At 41.1% G+C, this 24329-nt stretch overlaps 1 protein-coding gene across 1 annotated transcript in view; it reads right to left on the minus strand.

The window, feature by feature from the left end:
• trim71 (tripartite motif containing 71, E3 ubiquitin protein ligase) overlaps positions 1-22916 on the minus strand; it is a 40734-nt gene extending 17818 nt beyond the window's left edge. The window contains exons 1-2 of the mRNA XM_038724903.1: positions 21650-22916; positions 20718-21452 (exon numbers count right to left, since the gene is read on the minus strand). Of these exons, the coding sequence (XP_038580831.1) occupies positions 20718-21452 (735 nt within the window). The 5' untranslated portion in view covers positions 21650-22916. The remainder of the gene's footprint in view (positions 1-20717; positions 21453-21649) is intronic.
• Between the last annotated feature and the right edge of the window lie 1413 nt (positions 22917-24329).

Raw genomic sequence — 24329 nt, forward strand, 5'->3', positions numbered from 1 at the left:
CATACATACATACATACATACATACATACATACATACATACATACATACATACATACATACATACATACATACATACATACATACATACATACATACATACATACATACATACATACATACATACATACATACATACATACATACATACATACATACATACATACATACATACATACATACATCATACATACATACATACATACATACATACATACATACATACATACATACATACATACATACATACATACATACATACTACATACATACATACATACATACATACATACTACATACATACATACATACATACATACATACATACATACATACATACATACATACATACATACATACATACATACATACATACATACATACATACATACATACATACATACATACATACATACATACATACATACATACATACATACATACATACATACATACATACTACATACATACATACATACATACATACATACATACATACATACATACATACATACATACATACATACATACATACATACATACATACATACATACTACATACATACATACATACATACATACATACATACATACATACATACATACATACATACATACATACATACATACATACATACATACATACATACATACATACATACATACATACATACATACATACATACATACATACATACATACATACATACATACATACATACATACATACATACATACATACATACATACATACATACATACATACATACATACATACATACATACATACATACACATACATACATACATACATACATACATACATACATACATACATACATACATACATACATACATACATACATACATACATACATACATACATACATACATACATACATACATACATACATACATACATACATACATACATACATACATACATACATACATACATACATACATACATACATACATACATACATACATACATACATACATATACATACATACATACATACATACATACATACATACACATACATACATACATACATACATACATACATACATACATACATACATACATACATACATACATACATACATAGATCATGGTTCACAAAAAAAGTCCCCCAGTCCCTCGGGATAAGGAGAAGTGTCATTTAACCTTTGTTCCTAAAAGCTAAAGCTTTGCTTTAAACTCCTTGTCTGAATGTTGCTTGTTTATAATTAAAGGCTAATTAAATATGTGCCATCATATCCAAAAGAGACACCAGATCAATGGCCTCCAATAGCAGGAGACCTGAGTGGATGGGGAGGGGCCTGCAATCAATCCATCAATAATGGCTGTTCCCTCAGGGAGCGGCATAATCAAATGAGACAGACACACACACACCCCTCCCCCTTTATCTGACTTCCTCCTTCTTTCTGCCTTCTCCATAAGCTCCTCTTGGATCCTTTTCTTCTTGTCCTTTTCTCAGCACCACTCTGTCACTCAGTGCCCTCCTCTTCTCCCCCCTCCTGTCCTAACCCACCCCCGTTGACATCTCCTAAATTCCAAGGGGACGGGACACACAAAAGCAAGGAATGCAGCTGGACTGGAGTGGAGGAGGAAGATGGAGATAGACGATGATGGACACAAGGCTGAGGCAGCTGGGGGTGAGGGACGGGCAGATTGATGGCGCACGGACAGCACGTATTCTGGTGAGCGATCGGGCCATAGCAGCAGATAAGCAGTGCTCAGATCGCCAAATAAAGTGGTTCCAATGCTGACGATTACATGACAAGTGGTTTAATGAGCTATATATTTTTATGGTGATGAGAAAGCCGAATCTGACATGAAAACTCTGACCTGCTTACTTGCTGTTTGTGAAGTGCATAGGCATATAAAGTATCTAAAGTATTCAAAATTGTATCCACAAAAACCTGTCGCAGGCTACTCAATTTTCTAGTAATAATTTAAAAGGTATCTTATCCCAATTAAAAACACCATCAGCTGGTAGCTCTACAAAATTTTCATTCACTCAAACTTTAATTTAACCAGGATAAAAAAACTCCTTGAGATTAAAAATCTCTTTTACAAGAGTGTCCTGGCAAGTGGCAGCAGCACGGTTACAAATAGATACAGAGACACTTATAGGTAAATACACAGACACACTTTTACTCTTCATATTCAAACAACGTCATCGTAAAAAACTGGGTCCTAAATCAATTTAAAAACAGTGACAGACAGACTGCCTTTCTGCAAGGTCCTTTAAAAAGCCTTTAAAAGAATAACTGTAGTTCATTCTGAAGCTGATTCCATGCTGCTGCAAAATTAAAAGCCTTTTTGCCAAAGTCAGTGCGGGATTTAGGGACAGTCAATAAAAACAGATCCTGTGAGCGCAGGTCATATGTCCCTGCAGGCCTTGGGATGATGTAAGGGTTCAGATGAGGAGGAAGAAGTCCTAACACTGCCTTATAAATAAAAAGATGCCAGTGCATCCAACGCCGAATGGAGAGGGAGAACCACCCGACCCGAGAATACAGCAAACAGTGATGAGAGAGATTTTAAGTTTGTGATGTACCTCAAGGCTCCATGAAACACAGTGTCCAAAGCGTGAAGACACTGGGAGGTTGAATACATGTATAAAATATCACCATAGTCCAAGACAGACAAGAATGTTGCATTTACAAGTTCAATTTAAATTTAACCAAATCTTGGACATGCAATATAAAAGACAGCAATTGGTCAATGGTAATGCCAAACTATTTGTAATGTGACACTTTTTCAATATCTGTACCAGAAAGTGTACAAATGTTTTTAGTTGATTTTCCCAGAGTGAAAGTCAAGACTTTAGTTTTTTTTAGAGTTTAGAACCAATTTTAAAGTAGCCAAATTATGTGGCAAGATCTTAAAAGTGGACTGTAAATTTGTGATTGCTTGACTTAATGCAGACCCAGAACAATAGAGAACAGTGTCATCAGCATAGTAATGATAGTTTGTATTTTTTATATTATTGCAGGAGGTTGTTTGTATAAATGATAAATAGAAGAGGCCCAAGGATTGAGCCTTGAGGCACCCCTTTTGAAATATTTAGGGAGGCAGAAGTGAGGCCGTCTACATGCACACATTGTGTTCTCCCTGACAGGTAACTGTTGAACCATCCCACTGCTTGTTCTAATAGTCCAGTGGAGGTGAGTCTTTGGAGTATTTTATGGTCCACTGTGTCAAAAGCTTTTGACACAAAAAAAAATATCATCAAAATCAATAAATAGTGCTGCACAGTGCTGTTTACTGTCCAAGATTTTGACCAGGTCATTAACAACTTTTGAAACGGCTGTTATTGTACTATGTTGTTTCCTGAAACCAGATTGAAATTCATTCAGAATATTGTTATTAATTAGATAGTCTTATTTGCATGCTGATGAGTGATTCCATTAATTTAGCTAATACTGACAATTTAGAAATAGGCCTATAGTTATTTATGTTTGCAGGATCACCACCTTTGTGGTGGGGTGTGGGGAGAACATTGGCAGATTTCCAGATGGCTGGTACTTGATTCATGGCTAAAGAAAGGTTAATTAAATATGTAACTGGATTGGCTATCAAATCTGCAGCTATTTTTAGAAAATATGGTTCCAATTTGTCTGGACCTGATGATTTTTTTTTGGAGCTAGATCTTTCAAGGCCTTCCTTACTTCTGGCACGGTTACTGTCTTGAAATTAAATGGTTGAGCTGACAGTGACTGATCAATAGGACATACAGTGGGAGAGCTGGAAACTGGATTATGTAGTGTTTCATAAAGAAATGATTATTATTATTATTTCATTTTTGTCAATGATGTTTTGGCATCAACAACAATACAAACAAGATGGTACTTCTGTATCTGTTTTTGCTTCAGTTAATAATTTGATTGTTTTCCAGAACTTGAGAGGGTTATTTAAATTTTTGGATGTTTCAGAAAAGAAATAGGCAGATTAGGCCTTACGGATTTTTACAGTGCATAAATTATGTAAATGCCAAAGTCAGACTTTAGCTTTGACCTTCTAGCTTGAGCCCAGGCTTGATTTTGCTCAAGAAGAAGGTCTGACAATTCATTGCTAAACCAAACATTATTTCGCCCTTTCACTCTGTCTTTTGAGTGGGCCATGCTTGTTCATCAGGCCTATGAAACCATCATAAAAAAAATGTCCAAGCATTTTCAACATCAATAAGGCTAATTCTCCCCAATCAAAAACATACAGATCATGTAAAAAGCCTTGCACTGAGAACTGCTTCATTGCCCTCTTAAAGATTAAGCGCAGCCTTGTTTTAGGAATTTTTGTGTTCCTTACTGATGCTATAAGACAATGATCGCTTATATCATTGCAAAAACAGAGGCACAGGAGTATTTGTGAGGGGCATTTGTAAAAATTGAAAATTTTTACCAACAATGGATGTAACACGGTAGTTACATTCAGAAACAGACAGAACGGAAGACAGACAGAATCGTCGCAAAGTAAATACGGCGACATGCACAGTAGAAGTGTAGGCAGATAAGTGTTATTTGCACAGTACAAATTTTTAATAAAAATGCCAAATCAAAAACTCTGTCAGCAGCATCCTGTTTCTGCTTTGCATGGCTTATGAGACCCAATCAGAAGGCCAAACGTGACCGCCTGCATAATTGTTTTTAAAGTCCTCTGTTTTTGCCCGTCTTCACTAAAACGAAAGTTTCACGACATAAAACGGGGTCGGCAGCGTTTTCAAACTTCTCCGTTTTAGATCTTCATTTTCTCTGTTTTAGTCTGGATGGGAAGTGCAAACGTAGCAAAAGGTCTCTGTTTTTAAAATGAAAATACAGTTGTGTGGATGGGTCCTAAGTATTTTTGTTTCAGAGCTGAAATTTTCAGAGTAACTTTTGTAGTACTACAGGAGACGACACAGTAAAGTTGTGCTGGTAGTTTTTTCCTTGATGAGGAAAGGAGGGTCAGAGGGCCATAGTTTTAAGAGTCACTGTAAGCTATTAAATGTAGTGGTTGGAAAAGGTCAACCTTTGTTTTTATTTTCTCCAATTATAGCTACTGTTGGTGTGAAGATAATAAAAACATGGTTATTTATGGTGGAGGGACAGTCATGCATTTTCCTCCAGTCACTCAGGGAGGCTCAAGGTAAAGTATTATCAATAAATAACGAACAGTCCCTTGTATTTCCAACTTTCCCAACTATTATACATTACAAACGTGCAACCCAAATTTTCTTTACAGCGACTGAATGCTTTACGAGTACACATATGCTGTTAAATGTTTTTAAAAGGTTTTTGCTGTGTGTAGGTGTGTCGATGTGTGATTTCAGTAGGATTTGATACATGAGTGTTTTTAAAAAATCATATTCATTTAAAACATCCATGTTGCTCATGAGATATTATATGGCCTATTCAGAAATCAATAGTATATTGTGACTGTATTATCTCATGTTTACAGTTTCCATTTGTGCATGTGGAAACATGGCAAAATGAAAAACAGAAGCCTGGAGTCCTATTTCACAGAACTAGATCTTATGACAAATGGCTCCAAGAGGCTTCAGATATCTAATGCTATCTGCTGCTTATGTGTTGTCAGCAGCACAACAGTCCTCGAGGTGAAACACACTCACTCATACACACAAGTTGTAGATTATATAACATACCGGCCTCTTGGAACCACAGTCAATATTATTGACTTGCACAGGATACTGGCTCTTCCCAGAGGTCTTCATGGAGGGATCCTGTTCCTCCTCTACTTGCCTCTGTCTTTATCTGTCTTTCTCTCAAACCCATCTTTCACAAGCTTTAAGACATTTGCCACATAAAAAAAAAATAAAAAATTTAACCTATCAGACAAAAATGCAGCACACACACAAAACAAATTCTTTGCAAGTCAGGAATACAGTGGCTCCATTACACATGTGGTACTCGAAGAGACCAGGCATTTCACAGCCATGCCATGCACTCGACACACCGGATACCCTCACACATGCAAGAACAAACCAGAAACTTCCAGTGTGCATGTGATACAGAAATGTAAAAAAAAAAAGATACGAAATAGGCGTGGTGTCCTGCTAACTAGGTTGTAAATTCCACAGACAACACCCTTGAGGGGAGGCCTTCAGGCTGAGGCGACTCACCTACAAAACTTATCACATATTTGCATGTAGCATGCTAGGGCTGAAAGATTTTGAAAAAGATATGATTGCGATTAGGGCTGAAACAATTCATCAATTAATTCAATTACTAAAATGCATCGAGGCAAATTCTTTGCATTCGTTTAATCCATATAAACTATACTCCACTGCCACCAAGCAAAAGTACTTTTTAACCGTGAAATAATCTACAGAAGCTTCGAGTACTAAAATCATCGTTAGCTGCAGCCCCGATTGCGATTATTTTTAATGATATTGCAATTATGAGATTCTAGTTGTTTGATTTGCACCATATTGATTTCGTGAAAATTTTGATTAATATTTCAGCCTTAGAGCATGCGCTAATAAAAAAAACACAAAGACAAAAATGTTAACATTGGTGCAAAATGCAGAACACATACACAGAAACACAAAGTGAAATACAGACTTTGCTGTCGGAGAGGGACTGGAACCAGCAAGCCATCACCAGCCATAAAGCTCTGAGCAGCGGGGCTTGGCTACGTTAGGGGAAGTGAGTTATTGTATTTCATTAGTGCACCGGATGTTTCCTCTCTGCCCATTACGCTCTTCCATTATGAGTTTACACTTAGACACACCCACATATGTTGGGGGTGTTTGTGTGTCTTCTCATAAACCAAAGAGATGCCTCCAAAAGAATTTAAGGACTATTTGTTAGTTTTATGTCACTGTAAATCATTGAAGAAAAATAATATTTTGGGTTTTGGAGTGTTTGAAGAAGTCACCTTGGGCACTGGAAAAAATTATGGTGGGCATTTACACAATTTTCTTTGTCTAAAGAAAAATTGTCTAAACAATATATATCCTAAAAATATTTGACATTTTTAATCAATAATGAAAATAATTATTAGTTTTAGCGACAGATTCAAATAATACTGAATTATCTACACTCTAGCTTGGCAAGGTCAAAATACTGAAATCTTCAAACAACGTTAATATAAAATGCATGATGACTATGAGCCTGGCCTTGTGCTCACACAGAGGGCAGGCAGCAGTAGGATCTGCACCCTCTCCCCCCTCCCTCTGGGAACTGGGGGAGAGGGCACGAGCTCAACTAGCCAGTAAAATCACTCAATGCAGCACTCACTGCCTGTATGCACAGCCGAGTGGGGGGAAGGGACCAGGGCCATGTAATGTCACACTGTGGTGCCAGAAAAACCAGGGCTGCTCTGGGAACTGCGAAAGCACGTTCTTAACCACTGTTCTCTGACAGTAAGATGCTCAGACATCTGCAATTGTCAAATGACATTTCTCAACAGTTTCCATCTCACTCTACACCTCGTCTTTCGCGTGCAAGAAAAATGTATTTCAAATGAAGTGGAAGAATATGTTTTGCAATGCCTTTTCAAATTCATGGTTTGCATGACTTCAAACTCAATTGACAAATGAAAGGATTTTCTCAAGGAAAGTTGTTAAAAGTTGTTTTGTGCAATCTTTGTCAAATCCAGAATGCATTTCCTGCCCTTCATCTGTTAAGCACCCTATTCTCACTTTAAATCAGACATTTACTGGTTATTGGAATACCAGCTCCTGATCAATCTGACTGAAGCCACGCTAATGAGCTTGCACAGATAATGTATGTGTTTATCTTTATAATCAAACAACCACAGTGAAAAACTTTAATTTCTAGGGCTGACCGCGAATAGTCGAAGATTCGATACTTCCATGGGCGGAGCCCGATTTGACTGTATCTCAGAGTCGAAGCTTCGCAGCGAAACAAGCATCATGACATTTTGGCGATATGGGGGTGCTCAACATCTGATTTTACATAGCACTACTAGTTTTCTCCCAATAAGTTAATATACAGCCTATTACAATACACATTTCAACATTTAATGCTGTAAATAAACATGCAAAAAGAAAAAAAACTTTCAATAAAATGTTTTTAAAGTGCATGAATAAATCCAAAATTGTAACCCTAACCGTGGGTCGTCAGTGCGCATGTGTAGGTGTAGTGTTTGTACAGTCAGTGGTGTAGCCTAGTGGCAGTGGAGGAACACTTGATGAAGAGACGGAGCATCAGCTTCACCGGTGTTGTGCCGAGATAATTTGTCACCGTTGATGAACCACACAAAAGGATTTTATATCGTTTTTAAACACCTGGCAACTTGAAATAGACCCGCAAGGAACCGCGGCATGCATGCAATTGCGGCAGCACGGAATGCACGCAAAACTCTGCATGAGACTGGTGAATGACAGGCGAGAGAGAAAAGATGTATCAACATCAACAATAAGCCTCAGTTTAGCTTCAGCTCGCAATGGACGTGCACAAAAACACATGATTCGACTATAGGCAGGACTTGACGATTCTGATTCGACTATGTAAATCCTTAGTGGGGGACAGCCCTATTAATTTCACATTAATTATATATTTGATACTAAATATGCCACATTAGACAGATAATACTGTTGGTGACCTGTTCTTAAGTAAGAAAGATGTGAGCTTATTTTTACAGATGAGATCAAACTCCAGCAGCAGTGTGCCGGGGATCAGGTTAGCAGGATTTGATCTGTCAAGAAACTGTTACGAAAATGATTTTAACCCGAACTATATCAATTTCTGTTCAGAACAGCCGGGAAGTAGTGTTCTTAAACTATGGGTATTAACTGTGTGGATGTTCATAATCCGTGTCAGTGCCTAAGGCCTATGCACACTTTTTTTTTAACTAACTGTCAACAAACAAAAACAAGAAAGGTCAGAAATGTATAGACAACATTCCTGGCTGATGTCAGATGTGTGCGTGTGTTTAGCAGTTTCATCCAAAACACATTTAAGAAAGGCGGCTACTCTTGAAAAATGGACATATCCTTACTTACAATTTCACCTGGAAGCTGTCCTATCAACTTGCTGGCCACTGAGCAGTCCACTCAAGCAACTGGGGCTTATGTGCCTTGCTTCAGGGCACCAAAACGTTAATAACGAGGGAGGGGTGAGTGCTACTCATTCAGAACCGCACCTGGAATCATGCCAGCCCAGGATAGATTAAGTGACTGTGCAGTCAGTTTGTCTGTTTTCTTTCTGTGCAACCGTAACCATTTTCAAAGGCTAAGATTTTAGATAACTATACAGACAAAATGAAGTGTTCTGTGAAAACATATTTCACAGTCATACGATTAAAATGTGGGTTTCTCTTTTTAATATACAATTCATTTTTAATAAAACAATAATGACAGCAGCAGTTTTTAAAAATCAGAACATGCTGTTGTTTCCCTCTGAGAAACGGTTTATCAAATATTAAACCTGTCTGAGAGCTGCATCACAAATACGTTGACATTTTACAAAAGTCGTGTCAGGTAAGACTGCCCTGCTTTTCAGAGTAACGCATAACTCGCGTCACGCCCCATTCCAACACATCAGACAGGTGTCAGGAAGCTTGGCTTTAGCACTCGCACACAAAACAATTTCTTCCTCTATGAAGAAAATATTACATTCTGGAGTGTTTCCTGCACCAGCACATCAGGCGGATTGAGAACTGTCCAAACTCGCTAAACCATTTTGTATCTGTTATAGTGAGGCTTGAGAACTAAGGAAAGGGAGGAGGATTCACGAAGTAACTTCATTTATGAACGGCCAAATAGACAGTCTGGTGTGTCCAGGCTGGATAATCTGTAGAATACAGATTCTCAGCAATCCTGGGAATACCACCTGCCAGACAAAGCTCCTTCTATGAAGTCACAGACCCCTACTTTCCGAAACACCGTTCATATCTTGTTCACATACAGTTGATCCCTTCCCTCTCTGTTCCCTCCCTCATTCTTTTCTCCCATTGCTATTTTCCTTCCTCCTGCTGCTGCCCCGCCCTCTCGTGGCAGCCTCTGTCGGCTTGTTGCCACAGACATAACAGACACACACACGGACAACTCTGCTGATGTTTTGAAACTCAGCGAGATACGACATTGGGGGCAGTGGCTGTAAGCCAGCGATCTGATTGGACGGCCCCACAGCGGAGTAGGAAAACAAACCACAGTCAGCTGGCCTCCTTATCCAGCGAGCGTGTCGCTGACCGTTGTGCACTTAATACTTGAGCACTAGAAAGTGGAAGTGAGAGGGTGGGAGAGATGGGGGAAGGAAAAGAAGAAGGAGTTCAAACAACAACAAGAAGGTGAAGAGAAGGACAGAGAAACATGAGAGGGAGTCACAGCTTCGGGCAAAGAAGGGGATGAAATTGAGAAGCTGTGTGAATGAAATGTAGAGCAGCTGAGATGTAACAAATGTGCATAGTCACAAACCAGCTACTCTTACTGTGACATTAGTGAGCTTAAAGGCCCACATGCTTAATGACCTGGCAACTGCGTGCCAACATTTTCCACCGGTCCAGAAACGGTAAAATAACGATGCTACATTTGCACGACATTGACAGATTTGTACACTGCTCTGTCCCTGAGCGCTCCTATATCCAACGTCTGTCGCACACCTACACACGTACATATCTGACATACCAACGTGGCAGCCTAAAGAACATGGCCTTTACAGGAAACGGCCTGGTTACACAAGTTAAGGCGTACACATAAAGAAAACCAAAGTTAACAAAGTCCAAAAATGCCAAAACAATGAAGCAATATTGACCGAACGCCGAATTAATACATCATTAGAATATGGGTATGGTTCGTTCTTTGATCATTTCTTTTCAAAACGAAAATCAGAAAAAAGCTTTGCAGCTTTTCTGCACTGTTTCCACCTGACCTGTATTTTCTTTGTGAGATGGAAGAATTTAGAAAGTTGCATGGCCCTGCGGAGAGCCTCTAGCTGCAGTAACACATGGATTAGGCATTTTATAACATCATCCAGCCAGAGGGAACGACCACTGACTATCCAGTGTGCCGGTTCGACTTTGAATTTTATGCAGCAATAGTGTATTGTTGACTAAATTTAAGTTATCCAGGCATTCAGGTGTGGGTGTGTTGTTTCAGGTACCATTGAGATTATGAAATATGATTCAGTGAGGTCAGTTTGCACAATAGATTGAAGATTTGAAGGCTTTCAGACAAACACAGCACAGTAGTTTCTTAAACTACGAGGAAGGACTTTACAGCGCTGGTGATCCCGGCATCCCGGGCAGCGATCGCGAGTTGAACGGCAGAAATATGATGTTCCAAAGTAGTCTACTAGGAGAGTGCACATTTGAAAAGGGTTAGACCAACTGTGTATCGCAAATTTCTGTAAACAAACTAGCATAGTCTGGGCCCAATATTAAAAAAAAAAAAAAAAAAAAAAGGTGGACAAAGGAGGGACAAATTGTGGATGGAAGCTGTGCAGTGTCCCCCAAATTGGGTTGAGAGCTTTAACGTCAAATGTGTTAACAGAACAATCCCGTTGAGTGAGGTCAAATAATTGCCAATTAAAACCCCATTTGTGCCCAGCCACTGAGTAGGAAGTAGCAAGTTCCAGCTTTTAAATCCCGTTGTCAAAGAGAATGTGATAAATGCCTTCCTTTCTATCCATTAAATTTATATGGGCCAAAGTCCTCAAATGGACATCAAAGCTAGGACACACACACATGCACACTCCCCCTTAACCTACATGAAACACATTCACAACACACAGGAAACAGGGAATGCTCTGTAATTACTGGGCACATGTTGCACATTAAAATGCTGGAAGTCCAACTTCATATAATCCAACTCTGCTGCAGTGTGGAAACACACACACACACACACACACACACACACACACCCCCTCTTCAGAGGATAACTACCTACAGATGGGAGATGCTCTTGGAAAGGAAAATTCTGTAGCCTCAAACTCACAAAGATACTTCCAGGAGTGATGAAATGTAATCACTTGCCCCTCAGCAGAAACAGTTTCTAAATCATGTTGAAGAGATTTTCTGCATCCATAATGTCCATTGTCCCTGACACAGAGCAGAAAGAGAGCGCTGATGAGAAAGGCAGGAGTTGGCAGAGGAAATACCCTGTGTGTGTGTGTGTGTGCGCGCGTGCGTGTGAGAGAGAGAGAGAGTCCAGGAGGTATAAACTCAAGTTACAGGAATTCCTCTGGCCTTGTATCAGCGTCGGTGTTGGGTTAGGTTTCCTTACAAACATTCTCTGCTAGCGAGCTAAGAGGGGTGGGGGGGGGGGGGTTGAACTGGTGATCACAAAGCCAACCCAGCATATGTTTTAAGTGATGGTCTTCCTCCACGGAGCAACATAATAGAGCAGTAACATTTTACAAAGAAGTAGAATAGTGGAAATGCGTGACGAACAATAAAATCCCTAGAACATCCTGCTGTCTTCCTAACTTTACTGCTAGACACAAACGGCACCAGAGGAGATACAAGAGCAATGGTAGGCCGTCAAACTGATTAGTTCAACTTCACCTCATCCTTTAAAACCGTGCATTGTAGGCGCCCATTGCCCAGCAACCACTTTCCGTCTGCTCTCAGTGTGCTTCAGTAACCCCACCACCCGTTCTATATAAAGACAATTTGTGTGTGTGTGTGTGTGTGTGTGTGTGTGTGTGTGTGTGTGTGTGTGTGTGTGTGTGTGTGTGTGTGTGTGTGTGTGTGTGTGTGTGTGTGTGTGTGTGTGTGGGGTGCTGAGACGGCATGCACGTGCACAGCCAGACGCGTCGTCATAGTGACGGTTTAATCTAAACCACAGAGTGACATTTTGTAGGATCATCATTTCATTGGCTGTCTCTCAGATGGAGCCGCATGGATTTGTGTGTTGGACGGTGACATCACAGCAAGCAGAGGGCACTCCTTTGATGTAATCCAATTTTCCATTTCCACTTCACGCACACAACATGGGACCCTCTCACACTGCCAGTGCTTGATGAGTAACAACTCACATTTACCCAGCTGAAGTAGGCCAACACATTCAACGCATACCCTATACCTTCTTATCAGCGGGTAGCCGACTCCCTTTGCTGCCCAACGAGCCTTATCTTGCAACTGAAACCCTTCATTTCACGGTCAATCTTTCAGTTTCCACCATTTGGGAATCCACGAGGTTCTACAATCCCCGATACCATCTCCTTCAAAATGACCGTAAATTGAACTGTGTGCATTAATAATGGGTTAACTCAAAATGACTGATGTATCTGTCTGCAGAGAACTGGGAGAAAATGCAAGCCAAAGCAAACAAACGTGATTTTCACTCCACAGTCTCAATAAGAAAAAGAAATGCATTACAGGTAATGAAGTTAAACATGAAGTGAGAGATTTTGAATGTCCCACCCTGTCAAAGTATCACCATCCCTGTTTTTCCAATATCAGGGTCTGACCAGAATTCCTGAGTTTGAAGAGGATATCAAATCCCAAAAAGTGGATCAACTACTATGTATACACTTAGGGCTAGAGGCTTCACACTTTTAGCCAGAACTAGACAAAATGTGTTTATGTTGTGGAGTCATGTTCTGCCATGATGTGGATTTTGCAATACCGTCATCACTGTTCTACCGTTTTAGCATATTAAAACTAATGTGCTTTACTGTCACTGTGATAATGTGCAGGTTAGCATTTGAATGGCAAATAAAACGCCTCTGACTTTGAACCTGGCGTCAGCATGTCGCGTAGCGGATGGGATGGAATATTGTAATACTGAGGGACAGTTGAGAGAGAATGTGTGATCATTATGCCTCATTTGAAGCCAATAAAATTTCCAGATTAGCAGGCTGGATGTGGGAAACTGGTTTTTCACATGGCTTTTTGTGGAACTTCATAGTGCAACGCTAGCAAAGCTAGATTTGTTGCTACATGAAAGCCAACTCTGCTCTCACCGGTGTTATGTCCCAACTAGAGCCCGACCGATTAATCGTTTTGCAGATATCATCGGCCGATACAAGCTACTTGCAGATATATCTACTTTGGCGTTTATAACAGCCGTTATGACAATGAAGAAAGAGAGTCTGATCCTTCCCTCATGTCATGAGTGTTGCATAGTTTGCCCACCAGAGGGCGCACTGCAGCTCCTCTGTTCAAAACACTGCAGCACCACAGAACAAAACATCAGCTGAGCACAGTCTACCAGAGCTCTGAGCTACAGTGAGTAGTGCTGCATTCCATTTATCTCGGAAGTTGGAGCTGGGAATGACGTCACACCCGAGTTGGCGTTTCAGTTAAGTCAGAAAACCTCGCTCGGCCAGCTGTTTGTTTACAACTAGCCAGGTTAGCTATTGATACGCCGGTTGATTTAAAAATTAAAAAAAACGCATTGTGCTGTTGGACAGTACTTTGTGTATGAACATTTATGAGTCAGAAGTGCTAACAAACAGTATAAACTACAGCTTTCACTAACTGTTGATACCCCGACAGCCATCTTGGATCACGAAGTCGGGGTAGTGCGGTTGTCCCGACTTTCCGAGTCGGAAATCCGACTTCAGTTCCAACTGGGAACTTGGAAATTCCGACTTCCCATGTCAAATGGAACGCACCATAGCTCCTGCAGCTCTCACACTCAGTGTTCCCGGTGAGTTGGTCATTTGCCAATAGCCCTCATCACTTTTCCTCTTCGGAGACCAGACTTGATAACCGTGTCGTTTTTCACTGCCCTCTCCAGGCTCAGCAGCAGGTTTAATGTTACAGTAACCTAGTGTTAAAGGCTACGCTGCTGACAGACGTGATTGTAGATTTATTTCTGAAACAGTTTGGCAGTTCTAGAGACCGGTCCTCTCACTTCTCTCCAATTTATTACTTCTAAATATTTTCTGACATCGCAAAAAGCAGATAATGATGCCTGTTGCTAAATTAGCTGCAAAGCTAATGCCGTGTTTGGTGTTTATCACTGGAGGAGCGCTAACATTAAAGAGCGATCACACTGTCGTGTCTCTAGGTACAGTTGGCGTGTCAAATGATTAAATGTGAGCTGAACAAGTATCTAACATGCAGTTGCAGGTCCTCGTTGTAGACAGTCATGTAGTATTAGATTAATTCAAGGGCAGCATTTTCTCTGCGTCACTGTATGAAGTGTGTTAAAAAATTGTTTCTGTAGCATTGGATAAAACCTCTCTCTCCAAAGAGTAAAATTTTTCATCACGATTAATCACATTGTTACACGTAAAATTTAATAATGAATTCTAAAGTACTGTAGTGCACAATTTTAATTTAAATGTACTGCTATATACACAAAAGTACAATAACACTTTAAACAAATAAGGTGCTTTTTACCAGCAATATTCTCTTTACACAGTAGCAATAAAATATTAGTTGTAAATCTCAACATAAACATTAATGTAATCAAATATTAAACCAAAGCTATTTGCCACTGCCAGGGCATTACCTTTTATCTAGCTTGTCCAATTTTCTTCCCCCCCCCGAACAGGTATCAGCATCAGGTCTGTTCAGTAGGGTTGAGACGATGTCTACAAAACTACATTGAAACATCAGAATGGACTATGGCATGGGAGTGGTGTGGAGGGATCGGTGCGTGTGTTCACTCGCACAGACTTCACTCGGTTAAAACTTGACTTGAAATGATGTTACAAGTCGAGATGGATATTTTACAAGCACAGACCAGGTAACGTAAAGCAACATTGAAGACAGGGTGCAGATGTTGGTTTCAGTTGTTTGATAGGCTGCGTCATTAACAAGCAAGCAGCTCACCTGCTGCCGTGATGATGGATCGCGGGTGGAAAAATATGGAAAAAAGATGACAGCGTAGTCTGCCGAAGCCTCCCTCAGCTGCATGTTTGGGTGGGTGATTTGCAGTCTGATCAACATCCCGCCCCTCCTGTGACCCAGGGTTTGACTGTATGTGTATATAGAGCCAGTGAGCAACGGACTTTCAAACTAATAATAAAATAAAAACTGCGTTGACGTGCGATAAAATATTTGTCGGCGTTAATTAATGTGTTAACGCGATAATGTGCCCAGCCCTAATATATATTTATACACACACACAGAGATACTACTACTAAAAATTATAATATATAGTATTATAATTTTTAGTAGTAGTCCTATATTGGTATTTATCGTTTCCATTTCGCTGGCCCCCACAATACATACACTATTTAATGTTCAGTAGTCGTCGTCTATAATTTATAATAAATTAGATATTTTAAAAATGTTTTCTGTAGTTTTATATATTTGACTCTTATTTCTCAAAACTTTTATATATTTTGTTGTACTTTGTTCAAAGTACTATTTCTAACAATATAAGTTTATTTTTAAACTGCATTATATCATGATATCTTGATGAGGTCTCAACATAAAGGTTAGGGATAATCTTTGCTTATGTTATGAGTTTCTTAAAATAAGGGGGGTAAAGAATATCGGCGGATATATATCTCAGATTTTAAAATCCTCAAATATCAAAATCTGTATGGGACTTAAAAATCTCATATCGATCGGGATCAACTGGTTTTAAGACTAATTATTTCCCATTCGCATGCAGGTGCTGTGGTCACATAGCAGCAGCTTCTTTTTGTAGGTGGCTGTGATGCAACAGGCATGTGTGCTGAGCTGGATAGTGCACTTCAATCATGTTCACCATAGTAGATATGAGATGGGACTTCGAAATCGGCAGTAACATGTTTGTGAATGTGTGAAGACTCTGAACAAGTGCTGCTGATTGTAAATGTATTTATGGCAGACGTCGGCGATGTGTCAGAAATGTGTCGGGGAGCCGCTTTGACGCGTCCTTGAGTTGTTCACACATAAAGAGTGGCGACCGCCGATCGATCACTGATTCACCTCTGATCACTGCCCGACGGTCACCGAGCTCGCCGACCAGCAAATCGGGGTTAAAATCATGTAGTGTGAACTAGGCTTAACTTGTGAAGCTGCAGCACAGAGCTGTCAAAAGTGTCAGGTCTTATCATTAAGATGTCATTTTACACTGTCAGGATTGATTTCCACTTTTAAAAAGGACTTTTTCACAGCAGACATTAGGGTTGGGCCATTGGTCTACATCAAAACATCGGGATGGATGATGGCATAAGGGCGTGCATGCGGGGGGGATGGTGGTTGTTTAATGTGCATGTGTTCACTCGCACAGACTTTACTCGGCTAAAAACGTGGTAATTTTACAAGCACGGACCGGGTAAAGCAGCAATGAACACACAGGGTGCCGATATTGGTTTCGGTTGTTTGATAGGCTGCATCATTAACAAGCCCACAAGCGGTCCACCTGTTGCCGTAATAAAAGATCAAGGGTGGAAAAATATGGAAAAGAACAAGTTCTGTGTCTTTTAGGCGACTTTATAAAACATACTGCCGATGGAGAAAGTGGAGTAGACGGGCGAGGGGGGGAGACAGAGAGGCGGGGCAAGCCAGTGGATCCGAGGACGGTGCAAAACATTTGTGGTGATTAAAATCTGCTTTCACGTCCCGGCATTATGTGAAAAATTTAGATTTTTTTTGCCGGGGGGCGGGGTTTTACAATCACGATGACTGCTCAACCATCCACCATCTGTCAGCCATTGCTGATGGACGATGGTATCGACTATCGGCCCAACCCTAGCAGACATTTTGACTTCAGGTGTAGCTGATAGCATTTATTTATGGTTCCACTATATTTTGAACAAACATGCAAAGTAGCAGGGGCTGCAAGGTGGAACATATCAAATACAGCCATTGTTAACGTTTTTAATTACACCTATGCTAAATATCTTCTTGTTGTGCCCTTTTCCGAATCCAATGACCATTTCCCTATGCGTTTGTGGCAAGAATGAGCATTTCAAGCAAAAATACTACTCTATTGTCGCTGGGAACTATTCGACCATTCTTCAAAGATCGGCAGTAAAAACAAGGAAAATATTTTTAATAATTTAATACGATGGTTCCATAAAATTTTTATCATTTAAGACTCTTTGGAAATTGTGACTCATCCCTAGTTTGAGAGTTAAAAGAGGTAAGTGACTCGTCATTTAGTTGACCCTTTACTGATTTTGTTTTAACTCTAGTACCACTTTTAGACAGAGAGACTGAACACTCCCACAGCACCCTAACAAAATCTGTTGTTTAGGTGTTTGAGCAGTGAGGAATAACCATCGTCGCCACCAATCTCCTGGGAGCGGAGAAATTCCTTGGCAAGCTTACATAACACTACAGAGGGGACAGATCCCAGCTCCTGTGAAAAAACCCTCTCCATAAGTCACTCTACGCTGTCCTCTAATATTGGTATGAGGGCCCTGACACACCGCTCGGACCTCAAAGATGTAGCCCAGACAAAAACGGATGTAGCGCCTTGTGTCTTCTGTTAAGAGTTGCACTTGAATACACAGCAAAGGCTGCAGCTGACAGCCAGCTGACTGCAGACATGCATGTATGTTCTGGGCTTGCGTGAGAGAAACCAACTAGTCAGTAGTCTATAATCCAAAGAAAGAAAACAACAAGGAAAGAGTAACTGAACAAACCAGCCAACTGTTTTTGCGCTACTGCAAATCTGATTAAATAAGATGAAAGGATAGCAAAACTTATAGCCAAAATTTTAAATGACAAGCTGCAATGCAACAACAACAACAACAGGACACAGCCACACTGACAAAGTATACTGGGCTCCTTACGAAAGACTCCAACACAAACTAAGAAATGGCATTGTGCGCATTAGGTAAATTTGCATTGGATAAGCAAACTGGGGATTGACCGAACAAACAGAGATTAGAAGGATTTCCACTTGACCCATCATTACCAAATTTAAAAATCCTAAAAAGGCCAAAACTGGTCTTTTAAAACAGACTGGGTTTATGAGAAACCATTTCAACATATGATGGATGAGGAGCAGGGTGACGGACAATGAGTCTGCTTGCTCAGCGCACATAGGTAAAGAAAGACAAGCCTTCTCCTGTGTCATTCCCTCCCCCAGGGCTGAAGCCCAGTGAGCGAGTGAGTGAGGCTTTTATGGGAAATGAAGCCCTTACTGGGAAGCTGAACCCACCTATTTACTGGCAATGGACAAGGGTGTGTATGGGGGGGGGGGTCACAGAAAAATAAAATTAATTGGAAATCTGAACTGGGCTTTTGTGACTTAGCGCTAAATTAATGTTTAGAAAACTGCAGACAGAATAACTCATTTATTGATCTCTGTTTATTCGTATTCAGCACATTTTACACCAAATTAACTGACGTAAAAGAAGGGTGAGCTTTATCGTATGACTGCAAAAAAAAGGAACATAGAATTTCATTGGTGAATGTGCAAGGCAACATTTCAACACTACGTGTTTTTACATGGTTCACTTTGGCTAAAAAAATTAAAAAAAATAATGTGTTCGCCCCCAACACTACAAGCCATCCTGCTCCTGTTTTCAAACCCACCAATTTTCATCTGGTTCACTGCATACCCTCTGTGTGCACAGAATCAATGTTTAAGATATCTTATATAATGCCTCATTCACACATAAAGATTCAGAGCAGCAGGCTCTCTCTTGTCTCTCACATACCTCCAGCTGAGGGCATCTTTAACAATGAGTATTTGACCACTAGTGGTGCTATCAAGCAATGTTTTTAGGAGTGGGTCTCCGTTTTGTTTGTCGTGGACGCACAAAGATTCACAGAAGAGCACGTGGGTAACACAATACACATTCCTGCCAATGGTTTCATATTATTTCACTAATAATTCACTGATAGGTGGCTGTAACATGCCAAGAAGCATAGCAATGTGCCTGAAAAGGCAAGGAAGAAGACTAAGTTAGCAAATATGCGTGTAATGTCATAATTCACAAATGTTTTATAAGGAAGGATATGTGTTTATTATGCCTCAAAGCTGCACACCGTGCATTTTGGTGAGAAACACTGAATATAAACACAAATTTTGTTTGTTTACAAGAGAACTCCACAGGGCAGCTTTAATTTACATACTATTTTTTTTTTTCCTCTCTCACACTAAAAAGTCCTGCCAACTTGCAAGCTGTGGCCCATACACTAAGATCATCATCCAAATTGAGTTTACAAAAATGATTTGCTTCTACGGTGGAACCAAAATGAGGACAATTGGTTATCACCAGCTGCTGTTAAAACCAAGAACTTCTGAGCTCCTCAACAGAAACCAGAAGTGGTACAAAAATGACATTCCAAGACCCCCTACCAATGCTATTTGTTATTCTTCCTGACCATATGACTAAACCAAGAAAAGCTGGTTTCCTGTTTTACAGGCCTTTGTAGTTTACGTTGCCCAGATCACATGGTAGGAAAAAAGGAACTTTGGGCCCCCAGTTCCAACTTGTCTTTGCCATTATCAGAGAAATGCTAGATCTCCATAATATGTCCATGGATAGGACTTCTAACATTCATAGAAACATGTGTGCAGTTACAGGGGCCTCTCTTTGCCCAGACTGGATGGTGTGGTTCAGATTAAGCAGACTCTGCATGTGTCTATGCTTATAAGTGTGTGCGTGCACGCTGGGTCTGTGTGCGTATAAATCCAGCTCAGCACACATGCCTGTTGGTCTCCAGGGAACTAGGTGAAGAGCCATTCAGCTCCCTTTGAACCTAAGGCCTAAGGCCATATGGACCCCAGTATGTTTCTAAACTACACACACAATCCTGTCACATTATGGGAGTGTGTGTGCGCTCAACAAATACACTAGTATGAAGTACATGCATATATTTTTATCATTTCTAAAATGTGTTATTCATATGAACAGCCCTTCTTCTGTTTTATTCTTATGCTCTACTCACCTCATTGTCATGGTGTTGGCAGAAGCTCATGCGATCCTGAAACAGGGACAGTAGGGCAAAGTTGTTCTGGAGGGACTGGGCGAGGGACACCGACACCCCAGGCTGCCCTGGGTTGCCGTTGGCATTGACCCGGCCCAGGTGGAGGTTCTCTCCCAGGCGCTCTATAAAGTGGTCTTTGGTCAGCCGCACCCTCTGGTGTGCACGCACACAGTTGTCACACAGATACTCCTGGCAGTCAAGGCAGTGGGAGGTAGCTGGGTTCTCCTCGTCACAGGAGCTGCATTGAGGTTCTCCCAGGTGGTGAGGGTGCAGCAGGCCTCCATGAGGGAGATGGAAGCTGGAGCCTCCGCCTAAGCCTCCTCGGAGGTGGTGGTGGCCATTCTTGTTCTGGATCTGCTCCTCAGAGCTCACCACCACGTCCAGCAGGTTGCTGAAGAGGAAGTTGGAGGAAGGCAGGGAGTCCACCCCGGCCTCAGAGATGGACACCTTCTGGTCGCAGGTGGGGCACCGCAGCTTCAGCGGGTCCCCAGGACTGCGCTGGCCCTCCAGACACTGCCTGCAAAAGGCATGGAGGCAGGGCAGGACGTGGAGCCTCCTGGTGGTCTGGCTGGAGGAAGACGAGGTATGTGAGGAAGATGAGGAGGTAGATGAGCTGGAGGAAATAGGTGCAGAGGAGCCGCAAAGCTCCTTGCAGAGAGGGCACGTCTGCAGGTCCGAGTCTGGAAACGAAGCCATCTGCAGCGTTACGGAAACACAGGCTAATTTTAAAACATGCGCAGAAATAAGGCTGAGGTATTCATTTGGGAACAGATCGGCCCGTTATGTGTTGTAGGAAAAAAGTTGCATTTGAGGTAGATTCATGGAGGTTTCAAAGTCAGTTCAACAGTAAAAAACGGTGCTCATCCACTCACAGATGTCTTTATAACTCTGACCTGATGCAAAACAATGAGGTAGCCAATTTCTTCAAAGATTGTTTCAGAGGTAATAAAAAGAAATCCATAGGCTGTTAAGATCGTATCAATTCAGCTGTGTAAGGCGTTTTTTTGGGGAGGAGGGGGGGGGGGGGGCGTCCGCATAATTGTTTTCAAATAAAACCAACAATGGACGATGCTGGCGCTTCTGTGGAGGAAAAAGTCGAAGTCGTGTCCGATGCGGTTTCGCCGAGGCTCATAAAATAAACCCGAAACTGCAGAGCCGTAGGGTCAAAATACTGGGGGCTCCGTCTCTGCTCCCCCACTGACTCGGCAACATGACTACGGGGCTCTGCGCTACAGAACAGCACCCAGGCGAGTAACGTTATCAAACAATGTGTAATGTAGTTTTGTTTTATTCACAACGATTGAGGCCCGTGTTGTCGTTGTGGCGTTTCTCTCTGGTCCACCACGTCGGGCGCAGCCAGCGGTCGGTGGGTAGTCGCAGCGCGAGCCTCGGACAGCGAGACCGTAAATTATTCATCAAAGCAACGATCTCATAGCGTGCCTCGGGTCACTAAGGCATCAAAAACAAACACAGAGAGTCTCCGATACAGCCCAGAACATCAGACAGGACGTCAATCTCAAGTCTCTGCCGGTGGATTCCCCGGTCCCCCTTGTGAAGAGGCCGCTTCCAGCTCTCCTTCCCCTTTGAGTCTGTCCTCTGGTCTCCCTCCGTGGCTCTCTCTGCGTGGAGGAATGCGCAGGAAAACTGTCCCCTACAACCGGGAAACACTCGGTCCAAAGACCGCCAGGACCTTAATATCGTCCCATACTTCGTTATTGTTGCCGGTGTTTGCTCACAGGTGAATCAACATAAACATGAGGTGTGCGCTCTCGTGGGCGCGTGTCGCTCGTGCTGCAGCTCCTCGAGCCGCTCTTATCCGACTGAGGTGAAAAAAATGGACCCACTTCCGCCCTAGGGAGGAGAGGAGGGTGTGCGCCAAACGCTCGCTCCCGATAGTGAAGGGAGTGTGGTTATGTGCGCGTGCGTGCGGGCTGCTCACGGCGTCTGAGTGACAATAGGTGTGCCAACAGTTAAAAATTGATCCAATTGTTTGAACATTACAATGGGAAAGGTTAAAGTAAATAAAACGGGATAAAACCCACTCATTTATTTTTATTAAATTTACTGTTCCCCAGGAAATAGCTACAGCGGATAAAGTTAATTATGATTGACGTTCAAACAGTATTAAGTATTTAGTGAACCCAAGCCCTCCAGCTGGCAGACTGGTGGAGGTTAATGGCTACTGAAAGGCCTCAGAATATTTATTTCAACTGATGTCAAGTGAATGATGTAAATAAACACATTTCCACCATGGACAATAAAGTTAACCTACAGTGTAATCTGTGTGTAGTGATTAGAGTTTTGTTCTAGGACATATGCTGCCACTTTTTTAAATCTGCACTGAAGTTGACTGCCTAACCATGTAAAGAGAGAAGCCTCTCATATTATAACACACATATATGTCAATAATATTTAAATGAGCCCTTATTTTGTTGGTCCAACTAAAAACATTTTTCAAGTGAAGAAAGGGGGAACTATAAAATTTCAATGATTTTTCTTTTTTTTCTTTTTAAATGGCACCAGTCAGTGGTTGGAAATAGCTACATTTAGAGTAAACAGTGTTCTGTGTACATGTCAAGAGTCCTGGCATTTGGAAGGCTATTGATCTGCTTTCCCCCCCTTTCTGAAACAGAGGTGAGAGCAGAAACACAAGAGAGGCCTGTAAAACTGGAAGAACTCATCCCAAAAACCCATTAAGTTATTATTCAGCAGAAGAAGTGACGTAACATGAGCATTTGAGCGAAAAGACTGCATCCACACGTTCTGCTGTCACTCCACAAGTTGAATTTTTCTTCAAGTTAATCATCCTCTCACATCTTAGAGGCATATAGCATTTAATTTGGCTACACCATAAGCACGTCAGGCATGATGTTATTTACATCCTGCAGAGGAAAATGGTGAAAAAATGAAAGGATTAATCAATAGTTCATTGACTTTGGAGAAAGAGGCTTTGTTTGTGGTAGCTTCTATGTATACAAAAGCAGTATTTTGTACTAAGAACTAATTGAATACGTACTTACAAAGAGTTCTCTCACAAACGTTTGATTCATTATTAAAGGAGCTGTACATCATTACAGCCGTAGGCAAACTTCTCCAATACAACTTTATTTTCTGCCGTATTGGAACTTTGTCTTTCACACAACACGAAATTAAGATATAGAACATTTGAAATAACATGTAAAACATACACATATAAACCATCTCCACTATAGGAGAGTTTTTTCTCTATTTATCAAATCATCATTCTAACTTTGAAACAGAACAAAATGTGGAAACATGCACATTACAATTCCTCGAGACCAATGGTGATGATGTATTTAAAATGGCTTCTTTTCCCTGAACAACAGACCCAAACCGAGGATATTCAATTACAACGTGACAAAGAAGAGCAACATCCTCACATTTGAGAAGCAGAACCCAGTGAATGTGTGGCATTTTTGCTTGAAAAATGACAACAATTAGTCGATTATCTCAAAACAGCTGCTGATTGATTTTCTGTCAACTGGCTACTTGAATACTCGACTGATTGTTTGGGCTCTGCTCTGCACCCATAGTGGATAAAATTATGTTTTA

Source organism: Micropterus salmoides, unplaced genomic scaffold (genome assembly GCF_014851395.1).
Source record: "Micropterus salmoides isolate LMB-PRFRI ecotype aquatic unplaced genomic scaffold, ASM1485139v1 Ms_hic_scaffold_17, whole genome shotgun sequence".
NCBI classification, from domain to species: Eukaryota; Metazoa; Chordata; class Actinopteri; order Centrarchiformes; family Centrarchidae; genus Micropterus; species Micropterus salmoides.